General features: G+C 40.8%; 1 protein-coding gene across 1 annotated transcript in view; it reads right to left on the bottom strand.

Annotated features, from left to right (window-relative positions):
• The window catches only part of FILIP1 (filamin A interacting protein 1), a 185,189-nt gene that overhangs the window by 48,046 nt on the left and 111,715 nt on the right, over window positions 1-25,428 (bottom strand). The window contains exon 3 of the mRNA XM_060115132.1: window positions 3,153-3,326. Within this exon, the coding sequence (XP_059971115.1) occupies window positions 3,153-3,326 (174 nt within the window). The remainder of the gene's footprint in view (window positions 1-3,152; window positions 3,327-25,428) is intronic.

Genomic DNA, 25,428 nt, shown 5'->3' on the forward strand with positions numbered 1-25,428 from the left:
TACCGAGCCTGCATGCCACAACTACTGAAGCCTGCGCGCCTGGAGCCCGTGCTCCGCAACAAGAGGAGCCACTGCAATGAGAAGCCCGCACACAGCAACGAAGACCCAACGCAGGCAAAAATAAATGAATAAATAAAAATATGCAGGTGGAAAAGTAGGGCACCTAAAATAAGACCTAGGCATGGAGGATGTCACCACTGCAAATCCCTAAACTTCACAAAAAGACAGACAGGTTTCAAATGCCACTCACTGAGGGCAAGGATAATACATGAAACAGATTCCTCCACCCAACCCAGGATTCGCCATTTCCCATAATTATTAGCCTCTTGATGGCGGCAGGCTCTGTCTGATGGGGACAAGTTCCCCCACACTGACTGGCATCCTGTTGTACCTGAAGATTTTCTCTATCCACCCTCCTTCCCTCAGACATCCTCTAAGTCTCTGCCTTGATCTTGGTGACATGAGCCTGCTTCGTGCTGAGTCCTGAGGTCAAGGAATATTATTACACTTGAGAAAAATTGACCTTGGAGCTGGGGCTTTTCTTGCATTTTTAACAATTTATGAATATGAGGTTGGTACTATGATAGCTGCACGTGTCCTCATAATCTTTGGACTCTTTAAGTAAACATAGAATAAAGGACTTCAGGATGTATTAATTTAACTTTGAAATTGCCTAAGATTAAGATCCTTCTGGCTAAGGCTAAGCAGAATAAGAATTGGGGAAGGAAAGAAACTGAACCCTTAATTTCTTTGCAGTTTTGCTTAAGAATTATGAACTTTGATATCTCAGACTTTAGTTTACAAGGAAGTTCAGGTGGATTTAATATTTGCTGCTTAATTTCTCCCCAGATACCTGGCAAGAGAGGGGGGTCCACCATATTGGGTTCACTGCTTAACCTTTGGTGAGTTCTGTTGGAGGACCTAGCTGGGCCTAATTTGGGACAAAAATTAGAATAAGCAGTGATTTTTGGCTTGAGGTACAGCATGGCTTCTAGGAACAAGAGCTGGACTATCTGCTTATGATACCAGGAGGCTAATGGAACAGTAATATAGGGGATCCTTACATCATGAACTTGGAAGCAACTCTCTTGCTCCTGAGCAACAGGAACTTGATTATAAAGCCCAAAGGGTTAAGAAACCAAACATCTGTAAGTGGTGGATGACATCTTTTCTCCTTTCGGCATTCTGTTTCTCCCGCAGAGCAGGACTTCACCACTTTGCCAGCATTGGGAAAAGTAGGTTTTGTCCTTCCCCCTACCTCCTTATTCATTTCTCCCCAAGGGGGGAACAACTGTTCAGATTGGTGACTTGAGGGGAGAAAGGAACCAAGAAGCATGCCCAGCGTAAGCAGACTCCAGCAGGACAACCCAAAAGAAAGGTGGGTGTTTTCTGCGCTGCTCTTCTGTCCGCTTGGGTTAGGCCTACTTTCTGAAGGTAAGTTGGAAACGCCTTCCTTTATGTACTGTCCATAGAACTCAGTGGGTCAGAGGCAGTGGTTCTGGATGTGTGTGCTCTGCAGACCTACCTCTCCCTTGAGGGGTCATACCAAGCTCGAACTTGGGAGAAAAGAACTAAGAAGCCCAAATGATACTATTTATCCAAGCCAAGTTCTTCAATCCAGGTGATTATAAGAATAATATAAAACTGATATTTTGACCTCTCTATGTCTTTCACTCCTCGAGTCCCTACAGGTTTGGAAGTAAATAAGAGTGTGAGCAATTACCACCCTCAGCTCCCAGCAGATCCTAATGGCTGGTATTTGTTGAGTAGCTAGTATGTTCCAGACACTATGTTAAAAGTTTTACGGGGGCTTCCCTGGTGGCGCAGTGGTTGAGAGTCCGCCTGCCGATTCAGGGAACACGGGTTCGTGTCCCAGTCTGGGAAGATCCCATATGCCGCGGAGCGGCTGGCCCCGTGAGCCATGGCCGCTGAGCCTGCGCGTCCGGAGACTGTGCTCCGCAACGGGAGAGGCCACAACAGTGAGAGGCCCGCGTACCGCAAAAAAAAAAAAAAAAAAAAATTTACGGGCATTGCTTCATTTAATCCTCACAATTCTATGAGATGTGCACCTGACAGAGGAGAACACTAAGGCTTAAAGAGCTGAAGTGACCTGCCCAAAGCTACAGGCAGCTAATAACTGGGTTATCTCAAACATGAAAGTGGATTCAGCCAGTTGACTCTGTTCTATCATATACTGATAATTATCTCTTAATGCTTAAAGAAAAGATGAGAACAGAGCTCTAGTTCATCCTGGTTGCAGAAATTAGAAAATTATGGGGCTGTCAATCTGTCGTGAATACTTTCTAAAGCAGATCTTTCTGAGATCTGTCAAGCTGAGCTGCTGCAAAGGCTTGTCTTAAGCTAAATTACAATAAATTGCTTCGCACTTTTCATTTCTGCGTTCTTTATTCATTTATGATACTAATTTCATACCTATGATTTTTTTTTTAACATGAATTCTGAGGAGTCAGCATGGCTGGATCCATCAACTGGTTCCCTGATTCCTCACTGAACTTCTACTATGATATGAGAGTATTTTTAACATGTAATATCATGGGTAATTAACAACAACAGTTGATAGTTCCTAATACAGTCTTGTATAAAAATGATTAAATATGGTCCTATTAGATTCCCTTTCATCTTAAAGAACTGTCCTAAGCTTTCCATTGGGATTTTGCTTCAACTTTTATGTTTTAGCCATTCACATGAGACCATTTTAATGGTCTATAAGTTATCAAAACTGAGTGGCTTTATAACCATAAATATCAATAATAAAAATCAGTTTAACTTTAGGCTACCAATTTGATAGTAATCTGAAAATTCAATGCCAAAACCCATAAGCACCTCAAATTTTTACACATATCCCCTCTTAGAGAAATAAAAGAATAACAGACTGAAGAGCAGGTAACTATCATAATCACATGAGAAACATATTTCGGGCTTTAAGTATATTTAAGGAAATACTTCTACAATCCTTATCAATGAAATGTAGCCACAGTAATTCTGAATTATTTAATTATACTTTAATTCTGTATTAGGACATCATAAAATGCTTGCCTTTGAAAGAAAATGTTAAAGCGTGTAAAATGGAAGGGTGTGGAGACATCCCTCCGAGGCTTCCTTCTCAGGGACTTGTCGGGGTACGTTTTTACCTCTGAGATGGGTTTCTCGTACACATCTTCTCCTATGGACTTCTCCTGGGCCAGGATGGCATCTCGGTGCAGGACCCGCAGCACTTTCTCCGGCTCCGCAGACCCGTAATGAGCCTCCAGAACCTCAGGCTTGGTTTTCTCCGTCTTCAGCATGTGGATCACATCTTCCCTGGCCTGTGGTGGAAAGTGCAGCAAGGTCAGACGGTTGACAACATAAATCCTATGCCGGGCTCACAGAATCAACACGGAGTTTATTGAATCTATTCCTGTCTCGTCAGGGCTATGGGCAAATTTACTGGGTGTTTTTTGTTCCTTTTTTTTTTTTTTTTTTTTTTACCAAAAGCAGATTGGCAAGCAGATACTCTGCTTCAGGTTGCTAGGAAGCCGGCAAGCAGAAAAAGGGTTTGTGCTAATATTAACTACATAGAAAGTGCTTGATCTAAGTAGCAGTGATTCTGAGAAGGGGGAGGACTGCTCCTGGGGACACTTAGCCCTTTTCAGTGCACAGGAGGTCAATGACAATTTAAAGTTTTCTAGTTTTCTGTTTATGCCCTCAATATACAGTATTCAAGTCTGGCTTAAAATAAAACCCTGCTCTCCCCTATTCCGGTTCTAACTCCGTGTGTAATTAACAAAAACAGCCTTTATTGGTGATTTCCTGTTTCCCATCAAGTGATTCATTTTGCACAGAAACACATGGTTGGGAGTTCTCACGGTGCTGGGCTGGGCTTCCTAACCTAATGTATTCCCACTGAAGGTGAAACTTAACTCTTGTAATATCCAGACTGCCAATCAGAGTCAGGTTGGTGGGGTCAGAGTTGTTCTTTTGGTTCATTAGCAAAACTGTAGTGTCTTGTTGAAGCTCTTGAGAAAACCACATGATCATAGGCTTTCAGTCATATTGACTGTGGTTCCCATCACATAATGCAAATACATCTGGATGTATTTTCTACTGATGAGGAACGATGAACTTTGTAGTTATGACGGAACTGACTTTGACCAAACGTACTCCCATCTGGTTGTATACTTGTTTTTCCAGTAATGGTGATGGGTATGAAGTACCCTGACTTTATCCCAACTTGTACCAAAGAACACACTGGTGGCAATAGAATTTCAGTCTGTGACAGTGGAATAGAGTTTTCCCCTGTGTTATGCTAACTGGGGGTCTTACATCATAAACCTGGCTCATTATCATGGTATTCTAAACAAGGGAGCTAACTAGTTAGCCCTGAGACAGGACCATTATAAAGTTTGTCTTTCTTGAGATTTCTCACTTTTATTGCTTTTTCGTAGTCTCCAAATTCATCTAATTCCAAATGGCTGAAGATGAATTTATTACAGAAACGTCACTGGACTGGAATTTGCAAATTTTCCCTATGTTGTCTCTGCCACATATACATGTGGTCCTTTCAAGACAAAAATGGAAAATATTAATTTTGAAGAAACCAGTGGTTTGGAATTAGCGAGAAAGTTAAAGTCAAAAAATAGTTGAATGGAAAGGCAATGTGTTTCCATGCAGGGCGAAAGGACAAAGCGCAGACACAGAGTCAGGCTAGCTGTACAGTGTCTGTGCAAATTAGAAAGAGGTGCCCGCTTCTTCCGGGAGACACAACCCTGAGTCAGAGTGCAGCCTGCCTAACGAGCAAAGAGTGGGCTCTAGTTCACCCCTATTCAGTCCCTCTGCCAGGCACCCCTATGCAAGGCACAACTCCACGTCTGTGTATGGTGACCCTGTACTGAAGGAGTCCAAGGTATGTCCATTGTTCTCAGTCTTCAGGCAGACGATGTAAACAAAGAGCTTTGCAACAGTAAATAAGTAGCTATTTTAGTTTAAAAGTTTAAGCTATCCACTTTAAAAATATGTAAATATTATTGGTATCTTTCTTTTTAACCAAATCTTTCTAGTTCTCTTAGAAGAAAACAACTGATGTGAAACACCTATTTCTTCTCCCCCTAAAAAATGTGCTTATGCTTGAACTGTATTGGCTGTGTTATGCTGCATATACCAGACATTTCATTCTGAGTTCAATTACCCTAGACACCAATTACCAAAGAAAAAGAGGCTATGGTTATGTAACCCTGTGCATTATGTATTTAGAGCCACATTATTCTTCAGGAACTAACTAAAAGCTTTTTAATTGCTGTAATAATGATCATAGAAGGAAGAGGAATGTTGCCCATAAATCACTGCTATTTAGAATAGTTTACTATAGTAAATCAAATATTCATATTGTGATATCTGTTTAATCAATGGAATACTAAAGATGTGACCACAATAAATTTTTTCATTACTTTAAACATGTGATTCAATTTATGTAATTAAGATCCTACGTTTTGGGGATAAAACCACTTTACGCCTCTGTTTTTTGTTTTTGTTTTTTTTTTTTTGTGGTACGCGGGCCTCTCACTGTTGTGGCCTCTCCCGTTGCGCAGCACAGTCTCCGGACGCGCAGGCTCAGCGGCCATGGCTCACGGGCCCAGCCGCTCCGCGGCATGTGGGACCTTCCCGGACTGGGACACGAACCCGTGTCCCCTCATCGCAGGCGGACTCTCAACCACTGCGCCACAAGGGAAACCCTATGCCTCTGTTTTGAGAGTCTTGTTAATTTTTGTAGAAAAGACTGAAGTTCAAAATGTAAAAAAGTTCCTATCCTTGAACGTTACTATTTTCACTAGGAAGTTTTATCACAAGCAAGTAGTTAAAGTCTTAGGGTGCTGGGGAGCTGCTAAATAGGCCACTGTATTTACATAGATGTAAAAGGACCCAGAGGGAGGAATACTTTGAAGAGGGCTCTAGAAAGGGGAGAAAAGGAGGTCAGAGGAAGAAGAGACCATGAAAATGTTCAACTGACTTAGTCCTGGTGATGGAGGAGAATAAATAGGAGATTAGGGTATAGAAACAGACACGGAGGGGTCACAGCCTTCTCTTCCATCCTACCTGGTTCCCCTTTGTGCCAGGGTAGACATACGGAGGCCAAAAACAAAGATGTCCCTGCAGAATTGAAACTACACCCCGTGGAGCAAGGGGTTGTCTCAACTGGCTGCATAAGGAGCTGATTCCAAACACACGGGGGCAGCAGAGGGCCGCTGTGCAAAGCCTGGGGCCGACAGGTGAGTGTGTGGTCCGTCTCACAAAGTCAAGGGTGGGTATCTGGTCTTTGCTGTGAAAGTAGGGATGGGGCGACAGACACAGGACAGGTGGAGCCCACACAGGTGGTATAGTCCTGGTATAGTCCACACAGTTGAGTCCAGTCATCCATTCAATAAATATTTGTGCACATTCAGTACTGGACATATAATTGAATCCTGAGGCATTGAAGTCTAGGGGGAAATAGACAATCAGTTGAAAGTCACTTACATTATAACATGACAAACCTTAGGATGGAGGAGATACAGGGGGCTAAGAACTTGGTCCAGAAGAACACTTGACTTGAATCTGAGCTGATGGAGGAGGTTTCCTGGAGAAAGTGACCCAAAATCTCACAATAAGTACCTGAGCCAGAGAAAGAGGGGTGGAGCTAGGCTAAGAGTGTTCTTGGCCAAGGGAAACCTGTAGGCAAAGGCCAAACTGAATAGATTTAGATGCATGGGCTGGGGCCACAGGAGGCCGAAGTGATAAACAACGGGCAACTCATGAAAAGTCTGTAAACCAGGCAGTGAGTTTGCATTTTATCACAGAACAGCAAGAAGCCTTGGAATTTTTAAGCATTGGGATTGTGACACGGTCAGATGGTGGAAAGACCATCCATCTGCTGCGTTAAACACAAATTCTGAATCAGCAGATCTGATGGTGTAACCCAGGAATTGTGATTTAAAATATCTCTGCAGGTGATTATGAAGCATAGCTGCACTTAGAAACCACTACTTTAGGCCAATTCAGCACCAAAAGCACTTAAAATGTCTGCTCTGTTCAAGGCTCCCAGAAGGCTCACCCGATTCCTGGGGACTTGCTTGCCCCAGAGGTTTCTCCTGTTCTCACTGTGTTATCAATTCCACTGATTCTTCTTCACCAAGGAATCATGGTCACTTCAGACCAGCAGCATGAACAAAGAGGGCCCCCAGAAACTGGTGAAAGTATTTGCTACCTCTGTGCAAATGAGGGTGACCAACTGTCCTGGTTTGCCTGGGACCAAGAAGAACAGAATCCCACAAAGCTGGACTTCTGCAAATTAGGACAGTCCCAGGCAAGTTGGGATGAGTTGGTTGTCCCAGGGCAAACACAGAGTGGTCAGGAGACTGGATATTCCAAAATGTCCCTGCATCTGGCAGGGCAGCCATGGTGGACTTACTGTACTCAGAAACTGAATTTCACTGACAGTGTTTCCAAAACTTAGTTTTCTTTACAGGTAAAATTCCATCATTGGTGATTATGCCTAGTGACAATTTTAACTATTTTTTAAACTTGTGGGGTTTTTTAATCTTTGGGAAAACCCCATAATGAGTAGAAAGAACGCTTAGTTCTTATGCCCATGTGACATAGCTGTTCCACACTCCTAAAATGGGTACGTGTCTAACTTTGGGAGGACACAGGAATCAGAATGAGCTGTGGAACTTCCAATTAAACATGGTGCATCCTCTTGAAGCACTCAGATTACTTAAAGACTAGGGGTAGGTGGTAAGTAGTTTAAAACCCTTTCAGAAGATTAATACAATATTAATATTTACTTGAATGTTTAGTACAAAACACAAGACTTAAAAAACATTTGCTTGAGGTGGACAGCTTGGGACAGCTTCTTAGACGATGCCAGCATGGTCCCCAGCCTGGCAGTCCACTCACTTAGGTTGAGAGGGAACACAGCCAGGTGGGAAGTTTGAGAAGCCTGCCCCGAACTATTGACATTGCACACCTCAAACAAGACATTCCCTGCCAAGAGCTGTTGACCTTGAATGGAGGATGCATTTATTTTTTCTTTTTGGGTACGCCAAGCGGCATGTGGGATCTTAGTTCCCCAACCAGGGATCAAACCCACAGCCCCTGCAGTGGAAGCACGGAGTCTTAACCACTGGACACCAGAGAAGTCCCTGGAGGATGCATTTTGAGGAAAGAATAAATTTATTTCTATGCTATGGAAGAATCAGAATGTCACAGGTTCTAAACACCGTCACTTCTTCGAATTATTCAGTTAACCACATAAATATGGTCTATTGCTGCACTGAGCTAAGGAGCCCTGGAAAAGATGGTCCTGGAATACCAACATATGCCCATTCTGTAAATGCTTTCCCATTCTGGGAACTCAACTCAATGTTCCGTATCTGTTTAAATAATGTAATTTATTAGTTTACTTGCCTATTTCTTTCTTAGGCTGTGAGCTGCTTTGAGGACAGGGACTGTGTCTGCAGTGTCTACTAAAGGGTGCCTGCCCACATGATAGGCACTCAGTAAATATTTGTGGAAATAAAAATAAAATTAAGTGATGTGAAGTCAGAGAGGCATAAACTGCCGCTGAAAATCTCAGAACAACCTTAATTATTTAGCTTTGTTTAAAAGAGTTAAACAATTACATTTTTCAACTTCTGCTCTTTCATCTGACGTTCTTGTCTACAAATTAGGAGTCACTTTGTTCTTCTTAAGTTTATTCCAAAAAGAAAATATGTAAACCGAATAAGGAAAAACAGTACATTCCACTAGAATGTTACAACAGGAAACAATCTTTAAACCTCATACAAATTGGATTATACTATTTACCCTAGTTAGGTAAAATGGAATATTATAAACGTATTGGAAGAAAAAAAGCTAAGTAATTTATGATGGCATTAGCTATTCTTATAGAAATTAAACCCATTTTTTTTCTCCTCAGTGTTAGAAAGCAAAGTTAACATAATTAGTGACACAAGAACATGTAAGGAGAAGATTCAGATATGGTTAGTTTAGAGGGCCATTGGGGCTAAAAATGTGTCTTTAGGTTTTTCTGGAGAAATTTCTCTCCACAGCTATATGGTTAATAATAGCCTAAAAGCCTCTATACTGCATGTTCATTAAAGATTACTCCTTTCTAGCACTTCAGACCAAATATTATCCAACAGAAATCTTTTATTAAAATATCACAAGCAGATGCTGTTTTTCATTTTAAAACTTGCTTTTATTAATACCATGATAGCTTGAATTTTTAAAAGTAAAATTCCTAAAAATCCCAATTATGTTTTTTGCAGAAATAGAAAAATCCATTCTAAAGTGCATATGGAATTTCAAGGGACCCCAAAGAGCCAAACAGTCTTGAAAGAGAACAAAGTTGGAGGTCTCACACTTTCTGGTTTCAAAACTTACAACAAAGCTACAGCAATCAAAACAGTGTGATACTGCCATAAATACAGACATTTAGACTAGTAGACTAGAATAGAGATCCCAGAAATAAAACCTCATATATATGGTCAAATGATTTTCAATCAGAATGCCAAGACCATTCAATGGAAAAGGATAGTCTTTTCAACAAATGATGCTGGGAAAACTGTATATCCACAAAGAATGAAGATGGACCCTTACCTTACACCACATACAAAAATTAACTCAAAACGAATCAAAGACCTGAATGGAGAGCTAAAACTCTTAGAAGAAAACATAGGGGAAAAACTTCATAATATTGGATTTGGCAATGATTTCTTGGATATGACACCAAAAAAACAAGCAATAAAATAAAAAATAGATAAGCTGAACTACATCTAAATTTAAAACTTCTGTGTATCAAAGAACACCATCAACAGAGTGGAAAGCAACCCACAGAATGGGAGAAAATATTTGCAAATCATATACCTGATAAGGGGTTAATATCCAGAATATACAAAGAACTCCTATAACTGAACAACAACAACAAAAACCCTGATTTTAAAATGGGCAAAAGACTTAAATAGATGTTTCTTTTTTAAATTTTACTGAAGCATAGTTGATATACAATATTATATAAGTTACAGGTGTATAATATAGTGATTCACAATTTTTAAAGGTTATACTCCACTTATAGTTATTATAAAATATTGACTATATTCCCCATGTGGTACAATATATCCTTGTGGCTTACTTTATACCTAATAGTTTGTACCTCTTAATCCCCTACCCCTGTATTGCCCTTCCCCCCTTCCCTCTCCCCACTGGTAACCACTAGTTTGTTCTCTATATCTGTGAGTCTGCTTCTTTTTTGTTACATTCACTAGTTTGTTGTATTTTTTAGATTCCACATATAAGTGATATCATACAGTATTTGTCTTTCTCTGTCTGACTTATTTTACTTAGCTTAATGCCCTTCAAGTCCATCCATGGTGTTATAAATGGCAAAATTTTGTTCTTTTTTATGGCTGAGTAGTATTCCATTGTATGTATGTATTTATGTGTATATATATATATATATATACACACACACCTTCTTTATCCATTCATCTGTTGCTTCCATATCTTGTTAGGTTGCTTCCATATCTTGGCAGTTGTAAATAATGCTGCTATGAACATTGGGGTGCATGTAACTTTTTGAATTTGTGTTTTTAGTTTTTTTTTTTTTTTGCAGTACGCAGGCCTCTCACTGTTGTGGCCTCTCCCGTTGCAGAGCACAGGCTCCGGACGCGCAGGCTCAGGGGCCATGGCTCACGGGCCTCCCCGCTCCGTGGCATGTGGGATCTTCCCGGACTGGGGCACGAACCCACGTCCCCTGCATCGGCAGGCGGACCCTCAACCACTGTGCCACCAGGGAAGCCCATGTGTTTTTGGTTTTTTTCAGATACATACCTAAATAGACATTTCTCTAAAAATATACAAATGGCCAACAAGCACATGAAAAGACACTCAGTATTGCTAATCATTAGGGAAATGCAAATCAAAACCACAATGAGATACCACTTCACACACATTAGGATGGCTATCATCAAAACAAACAAACAAACAAAAAACCAAAAAACAGGAAATAAGTATTGGCAAAGATGTAGAGAAACTGGAATCCTTGTACACTGTAACATGGTTTAGGCACTATGGAAAACAGTGTGGTGGTTTTTCCAAAAATTACAAATAAATTACCATATGATCCAGTAATTCTATTACAGATAAATTACCATATGATCCAGTAATTAAAAGCAGGAACACTTAGGTTTATAGCAGCATACTATTAGCAATAGCCAAAAGGTGGAATACAACATCTGTACTCACTGACAGATGAATGGATAAACAAATGTAGTATATACATACCCTCCAATATTGCTCAGCCTTTTGAGAAAAAGGAAATTCTGACACATGCTACAACCTGGATGAACCTTGAAGACACTTAGCCAAGTGAAATAAGCCAGTCACAAAAGGACAAATACTGTTCCATTTATATGAGGTACTTAGAAAAGTCAAATTCATAGAGACAAAGTAGAGTGGTGGTTGGCACAGACAGGAGGGAAAGGAGGATGGAGAGCTACTGTTTAATGTGTGCAGAGTTCCAGGCTTGGAAGATGAAAAGCATTCTAGAGATGGATGCATGGTGGTGATGGGGCATAGCAAGGTGAATGCGTTTAATGCCAATGGATTGTACACTTAAAAATGGTTAAAATGGGGCTTCCCTGGCGGCGCAGTGGTTGAGAGTCTGCCTGCCGATGCAGGGGACACGGGTTTGTGCCCCGGTCTGGGAAGATCCCACATGCTGCAGAGCAGCTGGGCCCGTGAGCCATGGCCGCTGAGCCTGCGTGTCCGGAGCCTGTGCTACACAACGGGAGAGGCCACAGCAGTGAGAGGCCCACGTACCGCAAAAAAAAAAAAAAAAAAAAAAAAAAAAAAGGTTAAAATGGTAAATGTTGTTAAAATGGTAAATGTTATGTATATTTTGCCACAATTAAAAAAAAAAGTACCACCTTGTTCACCCCCCAAAAATTCAAATAAGAAAAGAAAATACAAACCATCCCCAATCCTTTATCTAGAGAATACCACTTTTTTAAAAAGGTAAAATTTCATATAGAAAATTATAAAAGTGCAGTCATGTTTTCTTGTGGTTAGTTATCTGAACATGACAGTCATCCATGGATTTAAACACATTTTCTTTACTTATGTGGTTTTCTTCTATTTTCCTTTTTACCCACATCGGGATATTAATAGCAAGACAATTGCTGTGTTCTGGATTAGAAATTAGATAAGGCCACAGGTTCCCCCCTTCAGTGCTGTGGTTCTGCAGTGTATAGTTTCTTAAATTCCAAAAGACTACAGGCTTTTGGTTCTGTGCTACTAAAGACCTTAGGCAGAGCCCTTGAACTGCCTACCCCTGCATGTAATCAGGTCCAACAGACAGAGTCCAGCTTTCTGTACCCTGGTTGAGAAGCTGAATTCCGTAAAACGTGGGAGAAGTCATTGCTGAGGCACAACTTTATGATTGTTTTCTCACTGTAGTTGTTTACCCCGCTGCGTGAATTTAACCCCGTCAACGTAAACCAGCTAGAGGAAACCCAAGACAGATACAGCATCTGTACCAGACCTTGCACAGATAGCTCTATACAGACACCTCTGGTACAATTCTGCTTATTTATGTAAATTTTCTTCACTTCCTTACTTTATCCTGTGATTGTCTCCTTCCCAAATGGTCTCTAGAAGTATTTTTCAAGCTTGAGTGAAATCCTCCCATGTAATCTGGTCTGGAGGATTGATTGGCAGGGTGGCCCTGACACAGGGCTATTTGCATGAGGAACCCAGGCTCTTCCTGGGAAAGAGCTCATCCCAGCGGAGGAAAGGCATCATTTTGGTTGAAGGACAATGGGGCAGGGTCAGAGGGGAAGGGTGAGTCTGAGTGCAGCACAGCACCTGTCACTCCGACGGCCTTCCAGCCCAGACGCCTCGACCCCCGCCTGAGTCCCAGGGTGAGGGACGGCCATAAGAGAGCCCAATAAGAACTAGAAGGACTGGTGAATTAGAATTCAGCAGTAGGCAGGGAAGGCGGGAAGAGGCAGCCCCCTCTCTATCTGGCATCCTGCTCTCAGTGTACACATCAGTCTGAGCCGCCTCCAAGTACACACCAACTGACGTACACGGAGGAGAAAGCCCTGGGGCTCACACAGCAGAGCTGGCTGTGGGCTGGAGGGCGGAAAAGGGCCAAGTGGCAAATGCCAAATGGTAGCCCGGAGCAGGCCATGCAACACGTATGGGCCGCCCTCTGGGGACCCCCTGCGCACAAGGGGCCTGGCATCCCACAGAGCAGGTGAGGGCACAGGGAACGAGAGGGAAAAGGTAGTTCCTTTGGTCTTATTTTCATCCTCTGACTGGTGAGGGTTGGGAAATACAAGTAATACTCTTTCAAAAGAGAAGATATTTCAATCAAACAAGACTACACAGTCTAGAAAAAATTTTATGTAAGGTTTATTTGAATCACATAACATTAAATTCCTTAGGATTTGTTGTGTTTTTTGAGGTATTCATTTCAGCCTCTGACTTAAGTGATGTGTATATTTGTAGCATACAGTTGACCAACTTGGACCAAGTAGAGTTTAATTTTTTGAACAAAAATACAAGAAAATCTCAGCCACTATGAACCTACAGGGCATGTCACACTGAATATTTACTTTTATAAGTAATTGAAAAATATTTACTTTAAACAACAGATTTGTTTAACTGGAGGGGTTTGGGAATAGGATGAATTCCCAAACTGAATTCATTTAGAATTCAAATGAATTATGAAGTCCCTTTCCTTTCAAAAAAGAATGTAATATACATAAGTTAATGTCTTTCTGAGAACTCGGGGTCGTCATTCTAAGTATCAGCTGTTCTGGTGTACTGAAGATGTTTATTGTAATGTGCTTCCTTAACCCACTTGCTTTTTGTCTTTCTCTTTATTTTTTTATTATTTTTATTTTTGGCTGCATCGGGTCTTAGTTGCAGCATGTGTCCTCTTCGCTGTGGCACTCGGGCTCTCTCTAGTTGAGGCGTGCAGGCTCTGTAGTTGTGACATGCAGGCTTAGTTGCCCTGCAGCATGTGGGATCTTAGTCCCCCAACCAGGGATTGAACCCACGTCCCCTGCATTGGTAGGTGGATTCTCAACCACTGGACCACCAGGGAAGTCCCTGTCTTTCTCTTTAAACAAGTTGCTGATGGAAACTTAGAGCTAGTTTTTTGCTTATTTTTACTCCTACTCGAGAGAAGCAATGTGGTAGAAACAGCATGCACTTGGGACTCTTGAGTTAGAAACACACATCAGCACTACTGCTAGTGTGACTTGAATGAGTTAGCTTCTCTGAACTCAGTTTCTTCATCTGTAAAATGGGCACAGCAGTAGTTCCCTCACAGGTTTTACATGAGCTGATGTATAAAGGTACCCGGCAAATGTTAGCTACCCTGCCCTTTAGCAGCCAAACAGACATATTGTGGCTCTGCTAACGTGACCTTCAGCCACTTAGCTGTGAACTTCATCTTCCCCACCCTGTAAGAGATTGAAATATATGTGAAGTGGTTAATATAGTGCCTGAAATACTGTGGATGCCCAATAAAAGGCAATTTCCTCTTTTTCCTTTTCTCATAGGAGTTGACTGATGTGGAACAGCTGGATCTACTGGGCAACACAGCAAAAAGCCTTTCCACAAACTGCATCAGTAAGTCAAAGGCTAAGGCAGTTCTCCTCATCCCTGTGGCTCTCGATATCCTGTGACTCCCTGGACCACTCATAACAGTACCTACAATTCCTGTGCCACAGGCTTCACAGACACTGGCAGCCCCTGATGGCTTGCCCCGTGTCTCCGAGCCCCCCTGCACTATTTGTTGGTGTGCTTTGAAGGAGCAGCTCCTTGCCGAATTCAAGCATTTGGACTCCACAGTTTACGCGAGAGTCTGCAGTTTCTTCATCACCCCTGTCAAAAGTTTATATTGCAGCAGGAATGACTTAACAATTTTTCCTAAACTTTTCTGAGTATTCTATTTAAAACCTGGCATCAGTAAGAAACAATGTCAAACAGCACATCTTGTGCTAACACTGAGGCTGGAAGCATTGCCTCTAAATGAAGGTGCAACCAAAGCCAAGCCCTCTGATTTAGGAAAAGAAAATAAAAATAAGTACAAAAATAGAAATGTTGAGCTTCCCTGGTGGCGCAGTTGTTAAGAATCCACCTGCCAATGCAGAGGACACGGGTTTGAGCCCTGGTCCAGGAAGATCCCACATGCCGCGGAGCGACTAAGCCCGTGCGCCACAACTACTGAAGCCCACGCGTCACAACTACTGAAGCCCACGTGCCTACAGCCACAACAAAGAGAAGCCACCCCAATGAAGAGTAGCCCCCACTCACTGCAACTAGAGAAAGCCTGTGCGCAGCAACGAAGACCCAACACAGCCAAAACTAAATAAAATAAATTAATTAAATAAAAAAATTAGAAGTGTTAATTTTTTTTAAATTGCATCTTTGATGTTTAATAAATTCTTATGAGTTCCTAGTTGGAATGCCCTTTTTAGAGAAAGGAGACTCCTGAAAAAGGCACAAGATTTCTGTACTGTTTGTGATCGTTTTTTTTTAAAAATACATTTATTTATTATTTATATATTTATTATTTTTGTCTGCGTTGGGTCTTCATTGCTGCACACGGGCTTTCTCTAGTTGCGGCGAGCGGGGGCTACTACTCTTCGTTGTGGTGCGTGGGCTTCTCATTGCGGTGGCTTCTCTTGTTGCGGAGCACTGGCTCTAGGCATGCGGGCTTCAGTAGTTGTGACTCGTGGGCTCTAGAGCGCAGGCTCAGTAGTTGTGGCGCACGGGCTTAGTTCCTCCATGGCATGTGGGATCTTCCCGGACCAGGGCTCAACCCCGTGTCCCCTGCACTGGCAGGCAGATTCTTAAGCACTGAGCCACCAGGGAAGCCCCGGCTAACTGCTTTTATGGACAATATTTGGCATTCTGGTGCCAAATCCCAGATTGAAATGCCAAATCTACCCTTTTAAAGAGAAAATGTAGTTGATTACATCTGCTTATACAATTACCAAGCTTTTTTACTCTATTGGACCACATACAAAAATTTTTTATCAAGAAAACCTCATGTGTGCTGTTACCTAAGTGTCAGTGTTTAGGAACCATGTGATGCTCTGTGATTTGAGAGTAGGTGTAAAATGTGTAGCCCTGCCCTTTCTGTCGCCTGATACTTCCCTAATCACTGTACTCATCACTTTGTAACCACTATTGCTCGTTTTATCCCTTCCCGCAAGACTGGCAGCCCAGGGAGGCCACAGCCTCTTGTTCTCTTGTGTCCCTGGCCCCTAGCACAGGACCCAACTCAATAAACTTTTGTTACATGTATGAGTAAAGTGTGTGTGTGTGTGTGTGTGTGTGTGTGTTGTGTGCGTGTATTCTCCTTATCCAACAGCAGTGTCCTATGTTTCCCCTTTTCTAAGCATGTCTACTTTCTCTTTTGAGGACAGAACAGCTTCTTAAAATTCTACCTTTTACCTTTCACTACACAAAGCTTAGACCCCAAAAGATACTGGCTTATTACTTCCTTTTATGTTCATGAAATTCCTGTCAAATCTCCCCATGATTCAAGGAACAAATAGAAATGAGTTACAGTTGATTCTCATTATCTGCAATAGTTGTTTTCTGTAAAGTTACCACAAACAGTGAGTTAGAGAACACAGAATCCTTGCTCTGGGGGAAATGCAGTTAGGTTCCCAAAATATCTCATCACAATATTTTCATCATCCATCAGTATATAACCTTGTTTTATGTGTTTCTTTGTTTAAAGACAGATGAGTGAATGAATGAATAAATGAATGATGAATGAATATACATGAGTAGTTATCTGACTTTGAAGGGGGAAAACATTTTCTCTGAAATGACAAAGAAAGAGATTAGAGATTCTACATGTGAAAAAAAATCGTAGCCAATTGAATGGCCAAAAAACATATTTGTAACAACTATGACAGACATGAGGTAACTATCCTCAATTATAAAGAGTTCACATATATCAGTGAAAAAAATCCCTAAGGCTCAATAGAAGTCATAAATATACAATTTACTTATATATAAACTGTTCATTAGGAAATAGTTCAACTTAACTGACAACTAAATAAATGTAAATTAAAGCAATGGTGAGATACCATTGCTCGGCCTTAAATTAGAACACATTTTAGAACTCTAATAGTCATTGTAGTGAGAATTTGATTAATGGGCATTTTCATAATTTTGTTGGGAAGGTTCTGGAAAACAATTTGGTAAGAGATGCATACAAGAGACCTTTTCACTGAGGAGTTTAACAAGAAGGACAGAGATTTGTGCATGAGTATGTTCATTATGGTGCTATTTATAACAGTGAAAAGATTGGAATCAATGTAAATATTCAATGATAAGGAAATATTTGAGTAAAATATAATACTTCCATAAGATAAAATATTTTACAGACTTCAAATAATGTATTTCGAGGGATGTTGAATGATGTGGGAAAGGCTTATAACGTTATTCAAATTTGTGTGTACACCGTGCTTGCAATTATGTAAAAAAAAATATGTGAAGAAAAATACACATATATTCACAATTGTTCTTTCAGGATGTTAGAATTATGGGAGATTAATGTTTTTCTTTGTAACTTTTAAATATTTCTAAATCATTGTTTCTCAAACTTTTTTCAGTTTTGTGCTTCTAAGGAGACTTTTTAGATATTTTTCTCCTAATCTCCCCCTTATGAAACTTTAATGTACATCTGTTAATGTACTGTGATCTTTCTGAGGTGCACAAACCATTATGACATTTAAAATTTCTTTACCCCTCTCTAAGAACTAATTTTACCCTGCTGGGAAACTCTCATTGAGAATACATATTCTAAATGATCTACATTGAACTACTTTTACTTTGATAATCAGATAAAATGTTTTTTAAAAGAAAGTTCCAGAATGGGTAGTATCAACTCAGAGGAATAAATGTCTAATAGTAGAATTTCTCCTACTCTGGTACCTGAAATTTTGAAACAATTATCTTTTTATCATGTCTAAAATTGCTTATGTAAGCAAACATGTATTCCAACGAATATGTCTGGCTCTATATGTATAATACGAAACTAACATATTTTTCAGGGAAGGATAGAGTTGAATTTAATAACAACCAATATTTTAATTGCACCCTGGTGTGAACAAAATTATTTTCATGGGTATTACTTATTTCTCTTAACTCCATTCTACAGATGAAGAAAATAAGGCTCAAAGAAATTAAATAGCTTGCCCAAGGTTACATGATTTGTAAGAAACAGAGTTAATCTGATTTCAAAATGTTTATTCTTTCCATTACAAGTTGCTCTGGGGGTCAGTAACAGTTTTCTGTGAGAATATGATATAAACACAAAGCAAGAGAAGGCCCTGGAATGAAACTCACTGGGTAATATTTCCCATAGTAACCTTCATCCACAAATGGTACCACCACCATCTGGTCCAGTTTCCCCACACGATGTAACTTGATTGGCTTGCCATGATCTTGCCAACATTTTTTGAGCACTGTCATCTTTTTAGTAACTTCCCTAAAAATGTCACATTTCTCTCTTCACGCCAGGGCATGTGAGGTCGGTGAACCCAATCCTGCAAACTTCCTTCTCTGACTCTCCAAGACCCCCTCCACTGCTGCTGGGAGACGGCTCTAGAGTATGACTTCTTGCAATGTACTTTGAAGTAGATAAAATATGCACTCATGGACATCTGTCTGTTATTTCCTGCACTCACAGCTTTGTTCTTCTTTATTGCCAGAGAATTCTATGGATGATGTCACTTTTCTCTGAAAAGAACAGGCCATCAGAGCTTTTCACTGACATAATTAATTATCTGTAGCTTGACTCTAAGCCAGAAAATTCTCAAGGCACAGCCCCCAAAGAATTAACTCTACTGTGCTTGCTATTCTTAAACTTTTAAAGAGACAGGGTACCCTATCTTTTTTTTCTCAGACCCTGATAATGGTATTTTTGTTCAGTGATATCAAGTAACAGAAAGTGAACTGGGGCAGTATTCTATGATTTCACAGGGAAGACCTCGGTTCAATAGGCAGCAAACTCAAAAGGTCGCTACAGATCAAGTATACAAAGCAAAGCTTTTAGGGCTTAGTCTTAAATGCTACAGGACTGCATCACAATTACTGAATAGACTGGGGGATTCTGTGAATCTGCAGCCAAAAAATGAGATCTCAACCAAAGCTAACCATGTTAAATTACCCGCAAGGTGAAAAGCTTCAGTTTACCAGCCACAAAAGCCTAAAACATCACTGTATTTAAACTTTACAAGATATAAGAAGTTACCAGAATGACTCACACATTCTGAGTTTTCACCTATGTCTTTATATAGATCTAAGGCAAATTAGCCAGTTCACCAGAAAATGTTGCCATCCATTCTGCTGGGTTTATGAGATTATGTAAATGAGCTATTACTTGTCTCTTTAAACCTGGGGCTCTGTGGGGAATGATCAACACGGCGCATGTCATAACGTGGTGGAGGGATCTGAAAGAATCAAGGCCCTGAGTTCTGGCCCTACTCTTCACTAGCTGAGTGATAACCTAAGATGCAGGAAACCTCTCAACTTTCTCAACTTTGGTAGAAAGAGCAGTATCCTATCTAGCTCAAAGAATTATCTAAGACTGCAGATTTGGATGTGTATATAATTATGGCCTCCCCCCAGAAGGAATTGTTACTTATGGCCACTTTTGCTGCCTTGATTCTACATAAACCAGTTTAAATTGTGCTCTCTCTGGATTAATTTAATTTAGTAAATTATCTCTTTAGATCTACTGTCAAAATTTTTAAAGATTTAAACTTATAATGTAATAAATGTTGATTATTTTTTAAAGATCAACATTACAGAATCAACAGTAAAGAAAAAGTGAAGGTGTATGCCACTTTCCCCCAAATTCCACTCCCCAGGGCTGATTCTATGAATAATTTGAAGTCGATCTTTTCAGGATTGTTTTTCTCTATAGATACATAAATGCAGATGTCAGCACAGACACACTTTCTCTGTCTCTGTCTCTCTTTCTATTGCTCTCTTCCTAATATTATCCAGCATTTACTATATGCCAGAAAATGTGTAGAGTGCTTTGCAGACATTATCTTATTTAAACTTCACAGTAACCTTAACAAATAGGTACTATTATTACCACCATTTTGTGGACGAGGGATCTGAATTGGTACAAAGAAGTTCTGTAATTCGCCCAACCTGTGTGGTGTCAGGATGCAAATCTAGGCAGACTAACTCCAGAGCTGGCAATCTTAATATTATACTTTATGAATTCCCCCTACGTACCTATCAATATAGAGTCTCTCAAAATGTACCACTTTATTTTTTTATTCTAATAGAATGGAAAGCTCAAGAAGAATGCAATTCTATTGATGCTATTTCTCATTTCACCAGAACTAACAGTTATGTCTTGCTTATTTGTTTTTCAATAACTTGACTGTCTTCTTTATTTTTTATTTTTATTTTTATTTTTTTAAAATTATTTATTTATTTATTGGCTGTGTTGATTCTTCCTTGCTGCGTGTGGGCTTTTCTCTAGTTGCAGCGAGCAGGGGCTACTCTTTGTTGCAGTGCGTGGGCTTCTCACTGCGGTGGCTTTTCTTGTTGCAGAGTGTGGACTCTAGGCGCACAGGCTTCAGTAGTTGCAGCACGTGGGCTCAGTAGTTGTGGCTCACGGGCTTTGTTGCTCCGTGGCATGTGGGATCTTCCCGGACCAGGGCTCGAACCCGTGTCCCCTGCATTGGCAGGCGGATTCTTAACCACTGCGCCACCAAGGAAGCCCCGTGTCTTCTTTATTTATACATGTCCAGCTGTCAACTGAGTCTTTTCCAGTTTTCTTAATTCTTTTTGCCTGAATCTGTAACCCAAAGTTTAGATCAAAAACTAATACCCATCCCCCCAAAAATTCCAAGGGAAAGACCAGATAATTGTGTTGGACTAGAATTCCACTGTGTTGAATTTGTTTGAAATAAACATCTCTACTGTGATTATGCCTGTAGTAATTAAATAAAATCTTTACCAAACATCTCTTTGATTTGTCCCGTTACCTTCTCTGGATGAAAGCTGAAGGACGTGGCTACTGCTTCTGTTTCCACTAACATCAGCACACACCATAGATAGAGCAGTTAATTAATTCCTTCCTTCTTCCTTCCCTCCTTCGTTTCTTCTTTCTTTCTATTTACTCATTTATTAACTTAGCAGCTCTGTGTAAAGTTATTTTGCTAGTTGTTACAATGAATCCCACATGAGTAGCACATAGTCCCATTCTTGCATGACTTTATAATCCACTAGGAGTGAAATTTGTGAAGGTAACTCCTATAGCTAATTATTCATCAGGCCACCTTTTTTTTTTTTTTTTTTTTTTTTTTTTTTGCGGTACGCGGGCCTCTCACTGTTGTGGCCTCTCCCACTGTGGAGCACAGGCTCCAGACGCACAGGCTCAGCGGCCATGGCTCACGGGCCCAGCCGCTCTGCGGCATGTGGGATCTTCCCGGACCGGGGCACGAACCCGTGTCCCCTGCATCGGCAGGCGGACTCTCAACCACTGCGCCCCCAGGGAAGCCCCAGATCAATTTTTTAAATAAACATTTGAATTCTATTGGGCACACCTGAAGGAATCTTGGCATGCTGTGAAATCAATGCCCTGAAAAAGTAGTTGATATTTCTCTGAAATTTGATTATATATTCAAACACATGATTTGTCCATTAGCAATAGGAATATTGATGCTGAGCTCAAAAATATTGGATTCAACATTTTTACCTTAATTTTCAGATCAGTGAGTACGTATATAAAGTATTGTTTACAGCATGCGTCTTCCCATGTGCAATTCCTACATCAACCAACTCTTCTATAGTCCTCTTGAGAGAAGATGTTGGAAAAACTTGATTTTGTTATGTTTATCAGCAACTACTGCCAATAACCAATCATCATTCGAAGTGGGGAGCACTCTGGTTAAGCATGTTATATATCATGTTTTCATTACTTGCAGCCCCTTAGGATTTTTTTTTTCATGATAGCCTAAGCCTGAGCTTTATCTGACAGCATGACTGATTCTGATGTTTAAAAATCTCTGCCTTACTAGCTTGTATAATGTTCCTGGTGTATCAGCTGTTTCATAATAAATGACCAAGAACAACTGGCTAAGATTCATATTAGTTGCTGGGAAGTTTCAGGGAAAAAACTTTGATTATGATAGAGTGGATAAAATGGCTCATGGTCCCCTAGTCTACTTCAAACTCCTGCTGCTTATTTGTAGTTACCAAGTTGCCAAACACTGTTGTTTCAGACGATTGATATGCTTTGACCTCTACTGAGTTTTCGTGGTTAAGAATCTTATCTGAGCTGTCATTATCATGCTTCATCATCCAAAAGCCAGTGGTCGGATGAAAGTGTGGTGAAGATGACTAAATAGAAGAGGCAGGTGGATGAGATCAGACAAACAGTGTTGCCAGATTGCTCAATGCTGGACTCATCATGTCATGTTCAACAGTGATTAGTCTTAAATAATATGATGGGAATATCCCAAAATTTCCTTCCAATTTCCCCATGACCTTCAAGGCCAACAAGCATGAAGTCTGAATGGCCTCTTTCTGCAGCCACTCTTCACACATGCTTAATCCCAAGGACTAATTTAGCAAGACACTGCGGAGCTGCAGCAATATGGCCTCACACTTTCCAGCTGAAGTGCTAGTAGCCATCTCACAGATGGTGTCATTTTCATGGGGATCAGTTGAAAGGCTTCCATCCCAAGATGACTTAACCAGAGCAAAACTATTTGAAGCATCTCTTCCTGACATATCTGGCGCATCTCCTAAGGACTCACCAAAGCCGTAAATAAAGAAAACAATTGTGTCCTTCTGATATTGCAGCTGCTAAAATGGAGACACTTTGTACTTTAGGTACCACAAGTAAAACCCAGAGAAAACTCACCCCCCTCACCTCTCAGACTCAAGTCTGCATTTGGCATCTTTTATAATGCTGTATCTCACCTAATCCCCATCTCCTGAAACTCTTTCACTATGCTCTTTGAAACACACATTCAACCACAAGCCACTTCTAAGTTCACAAAAGCTTCTGAAAATGTTCCCATCACCTCCTCGCTCTAAAAGCAGCGATTCTTACATTTGACAGCACCCTGGAATCCTGTGAAGCTTTGAAAATATACTGATTCCTGCCTCTCACTTCCAGCGGTTGTTATTTAATCGGTCTGGGTGTGGCCTGAGCATTTGCAGCCAAGTTTGAGAATCACTTCCCTAAGAGAACCCTGGCTCTTTCCTGAGGACACCACTTCCCCAAGAGCCCTCAGAAGTGGATAGTTTCTCTCCCACTCTCCTTAGATTTCTTCTTCCTCCACATTAACCGCTTCCAGATCATGCTCTCTCCCTCTTCCCTAAAATGTCCTGGCTTTGAATCTCATGACAATAGCAGTTGGTATCCTTTCTGTTTGTAGTCATGTTCCATTCACACCCCCAGGGCATTCACGCCCCTTCCTTCCTTGAAGATATGAGCTCCTGGATTGCTGTTATGCCCTCCAACACTACTTCTGTCAAGTTTCTTGGTGATTTTCCATATTCCCTTAGATGATTATGCTGGTACCCTGACCTCCCGATTCCCTGAACTTCTCTCTTCTAAGAATTCTGTCCTTCACACTACTTCAGCCCCTCACTTCTGTGGTCATACTCTAGTCCTTGTCATTATTACCAAGAATTGCAACCAACCATATCCATTGATGTTATCGTATTTCACTGCCCCTCATCCTCCCTCCCCACATGTGCTCATTTTCCTTCTCTTCCAGCTTCAATTTCCATTGCACACATCCTCAATTTCATACCCCTTCTCTCACTTGATTATACTCTCTTGGTCAAATCACAGCCAAATCAAATCTAACTCTTGGTCAAGTCGCATCTCTAATACTTGTACCCACAGGCAGAAAAAACACATCATGCCAAGTGATTTCACTTTAAATTCATCATCACTGATTTTACCTAGGCTGTTAATGCTACCAAGAAATCACACTATATTCCTCTAGCCCACTTTCATTCACTACAATTTTATAACTTCTCTCTTATCACTCTTTCATACATCTTTCCTCTTGCTACCCAGCCCACCAAGAAAATTGAAGCAATTATAGAAGAACAACCACAATCCCCCACCATCTCTGTACATCTACAGCATCTTTGTCCATATGTACATAATCTTCTCTTCTGTTACTAGACATGAACTGTTGGTGCTTATAGTTAACGCCAACTTCTTGACTTATCCATTAGCTCCCATCCTCTCTTTATGATCTAGGACACGCTCCAGACTTTGCCCACCATCAGTGTTACCCTCCATACTAGCTGTTCTCATAAGCGTGCAAACATACTGTTATTTCTACCATCATAATAAAACCCTCTCTTGACTCCTACAAGTCCCACTTCATTTTTCTCCTTCTCTCTACAACAAAACTCATTGGAAGTGTCGCCCATACTTCCTGACTCCAATATTCTCTCCTACCAAACAATAGTAGCTCACTCATGTGAGCCCACTCCAATCAGGCTTCTGCTCCTATCACCCCACTGAAACGTCTCTTATCAAGGCATACCGTGACTTCCCTGTTGCTGAAAGCAATGGTCAACTCTCATTCCTCATTTTCCTTGATCCGTTGGCAGCATCTGACGCTTTTGATCTTTCTCTCCACCTTGAAAAGTTCCTCACTTTGACTCCAGAACACTCTATTTTGCTAATTTCCCTCCAACCTCTCTAGGTGCTCATTCTCATTCTCCTTTGTTGATTCCTCCTCCTCATCTTCCCAACCTCTCAGTGCTAGAATTCCCAGGGCTCAGTCCTTGGATCTCTTATCTCTTCTATCTAAATTTACTTTCTTCATGATTTTTACCCAGTTTCATGGCATTAACTACCATCTACATACTGGTGACTTCCAAATTGATAACTCCAATCCAGATGTCTCCCCTGAACCCTAGACTCTTATCCAGATGCCTACTGGTTATCTCTCTGTAGTTGAATGTCTAACCGCATCTCATACATAATGCAAAACTACATTTCCGGTCTCCAGTTGTCTACTGTGCTTCCCTACTCAGTAAATGGCAACCCTTCTTTTCCATTTGCTGGATCCAACAACCTTGCAGACAGCCTTAACTAATCATTTTCTCACATATTCCGTATTCAACCTGCCATCTAATATATCAGCTCTCCTACAAAATTTGTGCAGAACCGGAGCACTTGTCACCACCACTGATACCACCCTAGTCCAAGCCACCATCAGCTCTTGTCTGGATTACACAAACAGCCGTAAGGTGTTCTGAAAAAACTTGAATGAGCTTTTTGGCCAACTCAATAGATAAAGAACTGGTGACAAAGGCAAAGATCTCTGCATTTTCTCTATATGC

The sequence above is a fragment of the Mesoplodon densirostris genome, chromosome 12, assembly GCF_025265405.1.
Source record: "Mesoplodon densirostris isolate mMesDen1 chromosome 12, mMesDen1 primary haplotype, whole genome shotgun sequence".
Lineage (NCBI taxonomy): Eukaryota > Metazoa > Chordata > Mammalia > Artiodactyla > Ziphiidae > Mesoplodon > Mesoplodon densirostris.